Here is a 13,709-nt window from a genome sequence, read left to right on the forward strand (position 1 = left end):
TATAACAACTGATTTTGCAACTTAGCTTGTATCTCATTGTAAGTAATGCTGAAGGTGTGACAGTTTAAATCTCAAATCCCCCCCAAAAAGTCCCACAACCCAACCTAATGTCAGAAAAAGATTGGCACCAATGTGCCAATGTTTATGATTGACAGCGCCTATTGGAATAAGTGTTTATACATGTTTATGTATAGCTATGTCAGTTGGCATGAAGGGGTTAAGTACAGTGGGGTCCAGTCAGAGAAATTTTTCATTTAAACCTGAAAATGAACAACAGAAAGTTTTAGAATTTTGAAAAAATTAAGACAAAGAAAACTGAAGAAGAAATATCAGTAACACTTTATTTTGATAGTCCACTTTAGATGCTTTGTAGATACTTAATTTACTTTCAAGTTACATTCAACTAAATATATACTAAATTGACCAGTTTTTTTAAACCTGGCTCTAATCTTAACCCTAACCTAAACCCAAAACCTAAACCTAACACTCACCCTGCTCGTAGCCTTAACCCTGGTCCAAACCTAACCCTATTACTGTTTAGAACCAACTGAGTTTCAACAGATTTTAAATTTTTAATAATTTAAACATCTGTAGTTGACTACCAAATAAAGTGAGACTGAAATATTCAAGATCTGGAACTGTTTCTTGGTCATTATTCAAATTTAAGCAAATTTGTGGTACTGACCATGTTGACGCTTTTGTACAAAAGGTCAGATTTTTTTTGTCCAGATGACTCTCAAGTGGATCTAAACTACTCTTCACAGGCTTTTGAACAAACTTGTGGAGTCCATGCCAGCTTAAGTGTTGTTGAAAGAAAAGAGGGACATACTGTACAAAATACTAAGACATTCTAAAATTCATGTTCAAATTTGGTAAGATTTTACTATTCACTCAAATTGATATGCTAATAATATAATTTGTAAGGAAAGACAAGAAGCACTTTCACCAGACTTTTTGGGTGTTATGTAGCCTTATTAACAAGTGTTACCAAAAATAGCATGTGATGTCATGCCAGCTTATGTCACATGCTAATTTTGGTATTGATTTTGTTCAGTAATATAATAATGCAATGTTATTGTTACCAGTAATTGTAATGATATCACTACACTGAACTAAATCTGCCATGACAACTCATAACGGCATATGACGTGTTGATGTCGATGTTTTGCAGCAGTTCACGTGCAGTATTACCAAATTCTTTTATGCATTTGTCATTACATTACAAAAGTAGATTCCATTTCCACAGTTACCAACATTATGGTTTGGTAACAGATGCTACTAAGTTCTTTTTTGTTTATTCCAGGGAGGCAGACACATTCTATTTCATAAATTCATGAAAAACAAACCCCTAAAAAAGTTTCCATGTGTGTGTTGTGCATCAGCAATGTTTGAAAAGTAACACCTATGCCATATATGCATACACACATGTTGAATTCCTTCATGTAGTGAATTTGGAGTTTGAGCAGCATGAGCAGCACTTTAATGTTGGACCAGGCCTTTTTTCCCTACTTAGGTAGTGTACTAGTTAGTACAGTAGCTACATTTAAGAGCAAAAGGTGATCACAATGCAAAAAAATTATATATTGGCAAGTTAAACTATGTTACATTTAGTCTAAATATCTAACATTTCTAATTATAATGTTTTTATAAGAATATTACCAGATTTTGTAGCTTATTTCCAGATCTTTTAAGTCAAATTGTCTTATTCCGTTTGCTTATTTCAAGAAACACTGCCAGTAATTTTGCCAATAACTTTCACTAGATAATGTATTAAAACAAAACCTTCTAGAAATAAGTTAAATAATCTTGTAACATTCTTATGACAATCTTAAATGAGATCAATTGAAGATTTCACTTGCCAAAACATACTTTTTCGAAATATTGGAAAGCTTTTGAGAAATTTTATAGGTTTATTTGTCTCCCACCATGGACAACTGGGTTAAAACGTTTCTTAGCTGGAAACTGCCTTTCATTGGCAGCAATGCTATAGTGATTCCACATCTGGCTGGGTGGGATGGATGGCCTCTGTCAGTTTATGCTAACTCAATTGTCAGTTTCAGAATATGTAAAAAAAAAAAGTTTTATTGTGCGCTGACCAACTCCTTTATGTTCCCTATAAGAGTTCTGCGTGCATTTGGATGAATGAAGATATTCAAGTCATCAGACAAATAATTTTGCTTAAAATAATTCAGGTCTTTAAGATTGTCCCATTAATAGTTTAACAATATAGTTCCTGTATATTGCAAAAGATGTGTCAGGTGCAAAATTGATCTCTATATGATGCGGCTTTGTTCGATGTTATTCTTTATTTTTCTAGAAACATCTTACTTTTAGTAGTCACTGATAAAAAATCACTTTCTTCAGTGTGTAGCAAGACTTTAAAGGGATACTCTGGCCAAAATGAAAACCATAACCAGTGCCATGTCTGTTGTAAACATTCCTACTCACCTCTTACAGTGATGTCTAGAGTATGATTTCCTGATTTAAAGACTGGGCAAACTCCCTTCTGATGATGTATCTTGAAGGTGGAAGTACATTTTGAAAGACTACATATGCTTAGAGTAAAGTTGTTTGATTTTTTTGCCAGCTTAATTATACTTTTAACGAAAAAAAAAGATTGACGACCAGTTGAGATTAGTGCCAGATGACTAATTCCAGCACCATTAGCCTCTAGATCAGGCAGGATTTAAGTTCCTGTCAGAAGTTTCCAAACTAGTGCCACAGCTACTGACTTTGCTGAAAGACTGCATAGTAAAAATGCACATGTATTGATTCATAGTCTATTCGGGCCTTTGAAGTCCTTAATAAAACTGTTTCCAAGTGCTTGTTCAAGTGCTTGTTATTGTATTCACTTCATATACGGTTTGGTGTGCATGTATGTGTATGTATGAGTGCACATATGTATGACGGTAGAATGAGCAAGGTAAGCTGCGTCCAGTCTTTACGGACCGAACACGTACCCGGTAACATTCACTATAAAATTACCCACCCTCCCTCCCCCACCCCAAAGTATCACATGATCAAAACACAAAAAAGCCCACCGTTTTTTTTTTCATCGTCGTGAAACAGCATGCAAGGATAACTGAACAACAATAGGCTAGTAGTAATATAATAATAATTCGAATAATAACCGAATAAAAAATAAAATCTTACAATGCAAACATGACAGTAGTAAATGCATTAGGTTATTGCTAAAGTACCTAAACAGTGTTGACCCCTCCCGGCCTCAATTCACAGTCTAAACCACAAAAAAAAATCCTTCATCTTCATCTTCAGTAGAACATTATTTTTTTCCCCCACCAGATTCACCGTCTTCGACAAGCGTGGAAATGGATAGGGAGCTTATTCAGCGTACACGCTATAAATAATCTAACTTACATAGAGATCCGTTTCATTGTAGGAGAAGCAATAATAATTACAGTTTTCTATTTTTTTTACCTCTCTTTCTCCCTAGCTAGTGCTTGTGAGGCAGATCATTATATACAGATACAGCTTCTCTTCGGGGCCTTTCGCAAGCACAGCAGTGACTAATAATTTAGACTGCAAAATTCAGACTATTTAACCTTTCACATTTTGTACACACATATGCAAACATATGCACGCTCTCTCTCGGTCACACACACATGCCAAAGCCTTGTCTGGGTAGGTCTCATTTTCAGGTAGTGTTTCAGAAACCCCCAAAAGATTCCAAAGATTTGTACCCTCCCCCAGTGTGTTTTTTCTTTTTAAATAGGAGTCTCTTTCTATATTGAAAATAAGAAAGCTGAAGTCCCTGAGACAGATGCTTTCAGGCTGCATCCGGAAATGATTGTCTTGAACGGGAGAAAGTAGAGAGCTTGTGGTCTTCTCGAACCATTCGACCAAAAATGAGAGAACACAGAGGGAACGAGTGGTTGTCATAGACAGTTTGGGCATTCAAATATATCCTTTAGTTCCTGTAGTGTAGTTTCTTGCTGGAATTCTGGCTTTATTTAAGGCCTACCTTCATAGAGACTTCAAAACACATGCCTACGTGTTAAATAAGGCATTTATGATGCAGCAGCTTATGTCATTAATTGCAAGATTTTGAAAGGTGTTTTGTGAAGTAAATGACTTTGTATTGACATAAGGCATGACTTAAGCCTTAACAAAGTGCAAAACATTTATTTATAGCACTGTTAGGAAGCATCATTTCCAAGTTGCACTAAAAGTTATATATGATGTATGCATCAAGTCTTCCATAGAGTTGGTGCTCGTAACTAGGCCTCTGCCTTATAAGTGCCATTACTTGGTACATAATAGTGTTAAGGGCTCACTTTAGTTTAAAGTCCCTTATGTCAATGGAAATGTTATTAATGTAATAAAACACCACAAGCCAGTAATCACATATAAATATTCAAGTATTGCTTTTTAAATACCTTTTTAATGCTGATGTGTCTTAGGAAGTCCCTATGTAGGTTACCTACACATAAGGCGGTACTGATTGTCCACTGAGACCACCCTGTGACCACCCACAACTTGTGTTATTGGGAAAAAAAATAAAGAGATGCTCTTCAACCCTCCCAAAAAATCTGTAAATTGATACTATCGCTTTGCGTCAACTCAAATGGACGGGTGATACTGTGGTAAACCTTGTGATTCCAAGTTCTGTCAGCTATAAATCTATGGTGCAATAACTTCCACATATGAGTGATTGTGTTGTTGTTGCATTTTGTCAGTCCTGATTTGTGAATTCAGATGACTCCACTTTGAAATCTATCAATGGCTTTATATATGGCTCCACTCTTAAATCTATCTGTGGCTTTTTATGTGACTCCACTCTTGAATCCATCAGTGCCTTTTTATGTGACTCCACTCTGAAATCCATCAGTGGCTTTATAATCTGAAGCAGTGGTCACTTACCCTCCTCTTGAAGATCTACCTTCCTGTAGGTTTCACCTTCCACCTAAATCTCACACACATACTTCAGCTAATCAAGCAATTCTGAAGGCAATAATTACATAGATCAAGTGGGGTTGATTAGAGTTAGAGGTGAAGTCTGAAGGAAGATAGATCTTCTGGAGCAGGGTTGGTGACTGCTGTTCTACAGCTTCAAAAGCTAAACACCCAGGGGAACAAAATCAGGTTCAGGTTGATTAGTAAGGGTGGGAGAAAAAATTGATGCAGTTTGAAATTCAAAATTGGAGACCCAGTTATTAATGTTTGATTATTTAATTATGTTCATTGCATCTTGTCTTGATCTATAAGAGGGCACCGATTTTTTCTGACCAAGGATTCTGTCAATAGAGTTCTCATTAGGCACAGTCTGATAATGTGATGGATTATGAGGAGAATGAGGTTCAATCCCAAAATTTTGACTAAAAAGACTGAAGTGAGGTGAATGCTCTATTAGATAAAGTTTTTGTTTGGAGGAATAGTTTTCAGTCAAAAGCGAAAAAAATAACAATATATTGCATATTGTCAACAATTAGCATATCACCACTGGTGCAAAATTAGGGGGGAAGAGTTTGACGTTAAAAACATCCACATATGGAGCATTAGCTTCTCAGAAATAATACTTGTTTTTGTGTAAAATAAAAAATGATAACTGTAATTATATGTGTACTTCGTTTACATTGCTGTATGTTGAATATTGCCACCTTGGTCTCCCACTTATTAGACCAATTTTTCACTCCTGCATATCACAAATCTTTAAATAGGGAAATAAAATTGAACTGCGGCTCAAGTATTGTGATAATATTGTATCGCCGAGCCTGTAGCAACTGATTAGTCACAGTTTTCAGTCTCATTGGTGGTTTTCAAGAAAGTGAGTCTTCAGCTTCATCATCATTCACAAATCAGAACAAATTGCACTAGTACTTTCAGGTGTTATCACAAGTTATTACACCATGGATTTATAGCTGACACAAACGTGAAACAATGGTAAAGAAGATCTGCTCTAAACATGTGCTGTGGCATGAAACATTTTTTTCTTTACGAACCTTTCTGAGGTATGGGCGAAGAAGGATGTGCATCATAGTACAGCCTTCGCCTGAGAGAAGAACAGAGGCCTGTGGGTCAATTCTGATCAATGGCAGCACATAATAGCGGCGAGCGACGCCTCAGTATTGCAATAAACTACGCAAGAACAAATATCCACCTGCTCGGTGCTGTGTTATTGGATTTCAATAAATAATACAAAAGCTAAATGATTGTCTATCACAGCTTGCTTTTAGAGTTGCAACAAACATATTGCCTCTGAATATGCTTCGGAGTTAGAAAACATCTACGTAGATTCAAGTTAAGCTTGATTGATTCCCCTCAAGTATTTACAAACTGTTGATGTTGCTTTACAAGTTTGCCAGTCAAGCTGTTCTGAAGCAACCTTCAGTTTTCTCTAAGTATTCTTCCCATACTTTCCTTCTTTCCCACCATCTACCTCATGGCTAAAGTGTCTGAATGTATGTCTATAGATTTTTTTTCGATAGTTTCCCTTGTTTCTCTCATTTCATCTTGCATCTCAAATTAGATAGTAGAGCAACTTTTACCATGTGCCTTAGCAGAGGCTTTTGGCAGTAGATTTTTGGAGCGGGGGTTGGGGACACACAAAGATTGACAGGTTAAAATAGCCCCTAGCCTTAGAAGGCCCTTCCACGCATATCCCTTCGCCTCGACTGATTGTTCGACAGCAATCTAGTGCTTACGGACAACATTATTGCAGCGCTGAATGACAGGATGGTGAGCCATATTCATTTGCAAAATATATATCTCTATATCTTCTCATGGAAAAAGTACAATTAATCCATTCTTTTGTTTTCTCTTAGAAAATCCTTTACATTTCCATAGTTCCATAGTTTGTAAAGTTAATGTTGTTGTACCATCTGTACATATCTACATAGCCCAGACAAGGCTTTTTAAACATACCAAAAAAAGCAAAAAAAAAAAGCATCCCCTAGTATACTTTTACAATTTTGTCTAAACTTTCACAAGTTATGTACAACTACAAAACAAAAACAGGAAAAAAAATGTACATGGACAAAGTACCGACCTCTCAGGGCCGCTGTTTATAAATTATGCCTAAAATATAAACAGAAGGAGATTTAATACTGGAATACGCTCCAAACTAGGGAAATGCTACGTTCTCATCTTTGAATCCAACCCTCATCCCCTTTTCAATATTACAATGTCGTATAAAAAAGAAAAGGTCAAAGACCCAGACGAACTTACCCAATTAAAAGACAGCTTAAATTGCTCTAAAGTCTGTACATTTCTGGTCAGTCCTGGAGTGCACCCTCTCTAATGGGTACGTATATACATTCTTTTGACTGAATCGGTGAAATCAGAGTTGGATTTTGCAGGACATTCCTGTAGTAGTTGTTATTTTTGCTGGACGGTTCCTTGGACGCTGTATGATCATCAGCATGCTGTCGAGGTAACCAACGGTGTAGGTGGCTCCTCCCCTCAGCCACGGGAGCTTTCCCGCTGGCAGCCGCACTGCGTTCCTGTCCTTTCACGGAAAGAGGGTGTGTCCTAGCTGTGAATGTGGGTGTGTATAGGGAAGTGGACGTCACTTGGGCATGACGCTGGCAGCGTCGGGGTTGAAGAGCTCCTTATAAAGCGGGGGGAAAAGCACATTGACCGTTTCAGGGTGTAACTGCTGGAAGGCCTGCAATTCCTCCGTATGCAGAGTGCACAGCGCTGCCAATGTGGGGATTCGACCAATAAGCTGGGGAAGAGCAAAAGGGTTAAAATTATATTGATGTGCTTTGAGCTCAATGACCTTCATCATTGTCTGAAATGAAGCATTCTGGCATTTGCAATGGTTTGACTTATCGTTAGTGTACAAAAGCAAGAACAAATGTTCAGAAAATAACAATGAGGCCAAATTATTGGCATCCAAGAAACAGTGCTGTAAAAACCATATCTCTTTTGTTAGCTTATTAGCTTTTCATCTGGGTTATTTACTGTGATTTTTTGAAAAAAATTTAAACTTTTCTTATTTGTTTGCTCTCACTACCAAGAGGAGTACTCTTCAGGCCTTAGCATATTGATCATGCAAATTATTTGTCAATAAATTCATTCACACACGTGAATAACTGATATTTTGCACACCGAGCACAATTTTTAAAAGCTGAAAATGTGCCAATGTATTCTCTGTTCAGTGTTTCGCTGGTGATATGAACCTGTTTAACTAATCACTGTTGTTTCTGCTGTTGGCATGGTGACAACCAAGATGACAGATTGATGTCCCAGCTTTACAAAATGATTATGCTAGTTATCTGGACATCAGTAAATGAATTAAAACACATGATATCTTTAATATCCATGCAATTTATTGGGGTGATGAAAATGCAGCAGTTTTATTCAGCCTCTGTTTTATTTTTTGCAAACTTTCACAGGTGACATGAACTTACTCCACCAATAACTGTTGTCTTTGCCATTAACATACAGTGACATACAAGATGTTGGATCAGCTGTGTCCCCACAACTACAACTTTTTTGACAAATAGAAGAAAGATTAGCTTGTTTTCTACTTCATCATGTGCTGTGCTGTATCTCTGAGCTCTGTCCAGCTCCTGAATGAAAGTAAAATTCTACATTCTCCTTTCACTTTTCCAAAATGGGAAGTAGCCTGCCACACCATTTACCACAGTTTAGTGTTTTTCCTGCTCTAACACATCCAGCTATACCAAACAAGTGGTGTTTAATTAATAATCAATTAAATCAGATGTGATTAGAGAAAGGCCCCTGAGGACTGAAACTGGGAACCACTGATGTACAGTGGTTTAGGGCCTTTGCACAAAAAACGGAACCACAAATTGCTCTTTGTAGCTGACCATGGGATGCCCTTTTGCACAAAAACATCCGCTGACCAACAAGAAATGAAATGCAGTTCTACCTTGGCCAACGCGTCCTCATCCATATGGTTCTTCTGCATAATGTGCTGGAGAGCAAAGTAGATTTTCTCCTGTAGCTTCTGTACTTTCCTTGGTTCCATTAGCCAGGGACGATCTGGGAAAGCACACAGCAACAATTAGCTTTCATTTCTCTGCTCTCTCTTGTTCTAGACTAGTTAGCTGAATAATGTAATTTGCATGCTAAAACAGCTAACCAGTCTTGAAATAGTTCCCTGTCTTGAAACAGAATTCAAATATTTTATCTTGTCATATCTTCAGGTGTTACTGGCTTGCTAAATGCTAAAGGCTATTTTGAATTGAACAATATTAAACTGATTTGAAGCCCATTTTGATAGCCTAAGTTCATCCATTCTGAAAAAAGCAAAGTAGCTTCTCCAAACCTTTAGCACGGATGACTAACCTGTGGAGATGAGAACCGCTGCAGAGAACAGAGCGATCTCCTCTTCTGTCAACTGCAATGAGCACAAACTCTTCGCAAAGTCAAACACTGCACTGACGAGATCGTCACAGCCTACAGGACGTGGAGAAGGACACATGTTAAAGTTATGAAACCTGTGACAAGAAATTAAAAGAATACCTTGCTGACATTGCTAATAAAAAGTGGCTTAAAAGAAAAGGAAAGGAAATCTGTGGTACCAAGTGCTTTAAACATCTGCATGCCTCCGTATTTCCCCTCAAACAGAACAGTGTTGTTGAGAGGATTGAACGCCCTGCACATTCTGACCAGCACCACCTCCAGGCAACCTGAGAAAGTGAATGCCATTATCCGTTATTACAATGAGTTAAAAGTGTGTACAGCAGTATGTAGCAGTGTCAGAAACCACATAAGCAAGTTTACACCATGCTATTCAATGGATATTGTCTTCTATTGCTTGATACCTAGATTAGCCTAGTAGATCCAAAACTAAAGAAGGAAACTTTACCAAATATATCTCAGCTGATCAGCTGATGATACGTTTTGAGATAATGGTACAATTGGGACTTTCTTTGCCAAGTTATTCCATGAATATAGCTTTCAGGGCCTGACTGATTGTTTGTATCAGTCAGTTTTTCAAGAATACATATAGTCATTCTTTTAAAAGCTAGCAGGCTAACAAGCTCCTCTATTAATACTCATAGTTAGGCTTTATGTTGAATTATGTACTAAAGGATTTACTGAAAAACTGCAGTGTACAAAGTAAAGATATGGTACATGCATGTTTAACAAGCACCAAAGTCAGTGTTTATGCTCGAGCTGTATAGGATTAAACTCTGTGTGAAGGTATGCCACCTTTAGCTTGGTGCTAACATGACAAATCCCCTACAAAGATACTTTGTTACTTACGAGGTTTCGACATTAAATTCAGCTTTATAATGAAAATAATAAAAAGTCCATGAACATAAATTTACTTGAATATCTGATTACTTATTTTATGTTGGTACAAGTTGTGCTAAGTTATCTAGCATGCTGTTAGGCAGCTAGCTAGTGTTAGATAGCTCAGCTAATGTTAACTAACAACTTGTTGGATTTGCTCTGGTTCACAGATATCAATGCAGCTCCACTACCTCTTTTTTGATGGTCCTGTGCAACATCAGAAAAGTATTTTTGGCCCCTTGTTTTACAGTAAAGCTGATGGTATGGTATGTTTTGATGTGCTATTACAAGATTATGCTGTATAAAATTGTAAAACACATTTAAAGTATCGTACTACATTTAACACCGTACATTATTGTAGACACGACAGAAATTCTCTACGTATTGGCAAAAGTCCCACTGATACAGCAGCGATTTTAATGGCTTCTTATAGATTGTAGCAAAGAGATGAATAGATATAAGAAAAACATCTCATCAATAAATATTTAGTGTTTTTCGTGCTTATATAGCAGTCAATAAAGATACTGCAAAGCTGACAGTCACCATATACTCACTTTTACTACAGCAATACCGAAGCTGAACTGGTAGATTTGAACACAAACCACTGACAAAAACATACACTGTAAAAAATGAGAACTCTGCTCAACTTAAAATGATAAAGTAAGTGATTACACGGCTTTTCTTGAGTTGACTCAACTTGAGGACAACAGAGTTCACCCAACTCAAACTCAAAAATTCTCCCAACTACTGTGTCTAGGTCTGCATCTCAGTTAGATAAACAAAATATAATTAGCATTTTTTACTCAGTTTCTCTTCTAGATGGGACTCTTTCCATCACACAGTCCCATCAGGTATTTTCTCCTTTTGGGCTTCTAGATATGGACAACTGTGGCATTGCTGAGATTCAAACTCACAATCTCCTGATGCTAGAATGAATTATTAGACCGTTGCATTACAGGTGGCTATGCTACACTTCAAAGTTAAAACACCAAATATTTTCTACAGTGTATTAAACATATTTGGACATAGAATATTAATTGCTTCATGGGTGTTTCTGAGTGGGGCAATGGACTAAGCCATCACCCCAGCAGGATATTGTGAGTTTGAACCCCAGCAATGCCATAGCCATTCATAAGTGAGTACCTAATGTATATAAAAATAAAGCCATGTAATCTGTTACTGTAGAATTTTGAGTTGAACTGACTTTTCATTTTTAACACTGTATAAAATGCATCCAGACCTAACCTTTAGAATGATGATATTATTGTAATATAAGCTTTTTCATAAAGAGATTTGATGAGAAATAGGAAAAATAAGACCTAAATAATAGAAAAGACAAAAAAAAGCAAAAAATTCTGCGAAACTCCCTCCACCATGCTTCAACATTTATATTATTTAAGAACTGTGAGTTTCTGCTGTTTGAGTTTAAGAAACAGTTGAGAGCTGACAGTTTTATCTAACAACTCATAGTTCATAACTGATAATGAGTAAAGTGTAAAGTACTGTTTAAATAAAACTAATGGAGACTATTTCTTTTTTGACCATGTTCAATTATATCAGCTGGTATTACTGATTATCAGAATTTAATGTTTACATAATGTTCAAATTGTTCTGGCCCTCTGTAAATTCACTGGTGTAGAAGAATTCAACATATGAAGAGTTTTATTTCAAAATACATTATAGACAACTTTCAAAGATTTTCTCTCTCTTTTACAGTATATGTTATTGGTAGTGGCCTTTACACATACAAAAATATCAGATCTAAATTAGATGCAATACCATCTTTATTTGAGACATAAAAATGTGTTTTCCATTATATGTCACCTGATATTTTTTATTAAAACTTGCTATATCCAAAATTCTCACAAAGGCAGCATTTTGGAATGAAATTCTTTATATCAATGTCCAAATATCTCCAAAATGGTAAATTTACAGCAGAGGGCAAAACATTCTTTGCTTTTAATGTTAGTTAATGTAGAGAGATTCTAATGCATGCAGTTTTGAAGCATTTCTATTGGTCCATTCATCATGAAATTTGTACACAGTGTAAAGGATGGCATCAAATGATTTGGATAGTCCACTTTAGATGCTTTGTAGATACTTCATTTACTTTCAAGTTACATTCAACTAACTATCTACTACATTCACCATAATTTTCTTTAACTCTAAACCTGGCTGTAAATCTAACCCTAACCTCAACTCAAAACCTAAACCCAACCCTAGCCCTAAACCTAGTCCAATCCAAACCCTTATCCCACCACTGTTTAGAATCAACAGACACTTTGTTAACAATTTGAGCATCTGTAAATAATTTATAGCGGACTATAATGGACTATCCAAATAAAGTGAGACCAAAAATAAAAATGGAGATACTTGAGTGGTTTTTTTTTTTTTGGGACAGCAACAATATATTTTATGTCAACAGTCTTAATGAGCTGGAATATGAAGGGTCAAACCTGATTTGAGCAGTAGTATCTGGTCATTCTGACAGAGTTCCATGAAGCCAGTGATGCGCTTGGCAAACTCCACCACATACTGAATGGCGTGGGTTATCTGGATCGCACACTGCTGCCACAGCACCTCCCGCGACTGAAAACACATACAAACGGGACTGTTAAACTTAGATGTCTAGATTCAGTACCCCCCCCTCAATCTACGCCAAAGCAGCTGTACTTTTTCAGCTGTTCCATCACGAGAAGGGGGTTCTCCTAGTCTGACCAGCATGTCCCTTTAACTCTATGCTCAGATGTCAACTAGCATAATGCAAATGAGCGCTTAGTTACATTTGTTCATTTTTAGCCACACTAGCACTTTGGGATGAACTATTCCTGTAAGAGTTGCCCTGCAGATCTTTAATTGAGCTTGAAAATACTTCAGAGTATTATAATCATAAAGAGTTTGTGAAGTTTTTCATTTCTGATAGTTCTGAACAGCGAATAGCAAAAAATATAGTATCAGCAAATTGCTTTTGTGTGCTCGGCAATTCTCCTCATGCGCAAGGAATCTTCATAGACGCTGTTTCAAAGGGCTGCTCTGTAATTACCCATAATCCATTTGACACAGGGAAATGAGGAGGGCTTGTGATGTGTCTAGTCCTCCTCCCATGATTCTGCTTAGAGTGGTTTATTAAATCCACTAGCGTTTTTCTCTCTGTCTGTCTGTCTGTCTCTCTCTCTCTCTCTCTCTCTCTCTCTCTCTCTCTCAGTTTCAGAGCTGATTGTGGTTGTGGGATAAGATCAGTTGGTTAAGCTGGGTTTTGCTAAGCCTGAGCCATGAGAGATACTCTAATGAACTCTAATCTCAAACATGCAGCTAATCTTAATATTGCTTTCTTTTCTTCATTCACATACTTACATATACAAACACACATGCACAAAGAAGAAGAGAAGCTTCCACTCACTGGCCACTTTATCAGAAACACCCACCTTGTACTTGCACTCACTGGCCACTTTATTAGAAACACCCACCTTGGTTTTCCA

General features: G+C 36.9%; 1 protein-coding gene across 2 annotated transcripts in view; it reads right to left on the reverse strand.

The window, feature by feature from the left end:
• Positions 1–3,010: 3,010 nt before the first annotated feature.
• The window catches only part of rorb (RAR-related orphan receptor B), a 49,354-nt gene continuing 38,655 nt past the window's right edge, over positions 3,011–13,709 (reverse strand). For both annotated transcript variants that reach the window (XM_036598810.1, XM_036598809.1), the window contains exons 6-10: positions 12,687–12,819; positions 9,513–9,620; positions 9,277–9,387; positions 8,858–8,970; positions 3,011–7,684 (exon numbers count right to left, since the gene is read on the reverse strand). In XM_036598810.1, the coding sequence (XP_036454703.1) occupies positions 7,526–7,684; positions 8,858–8,970; positions 9,277–9,387; positions 9,513–9,620; positions 12,687–12,819 (624 nt within the window). In that variant the 3' untranslated portion in view covers positions 3,011–7,525. The remainder of the gene's footprint in view (positions 7,685–8,857; positions 8,971–9,276; positions 9,388–9,512; positions 9,621–12,686; positions 12,820–13,709) is intronic.

This window comes from Colossoma macropomum, unplaced genomic scaffold, assembly GCF_904425465.1.
Source record: "Colossoma macropomum unplaced genomic scaffold, Colossoma_macropomum, whole genome shotgun sequence".
NCBI classification, from domain to species: domain Eukaryota; kingdom Metazoa; phylum Chordata; class Actinopteri; order Characiformes; family Serrasalmidae; genus Colossoma; species Colossoma macropomum.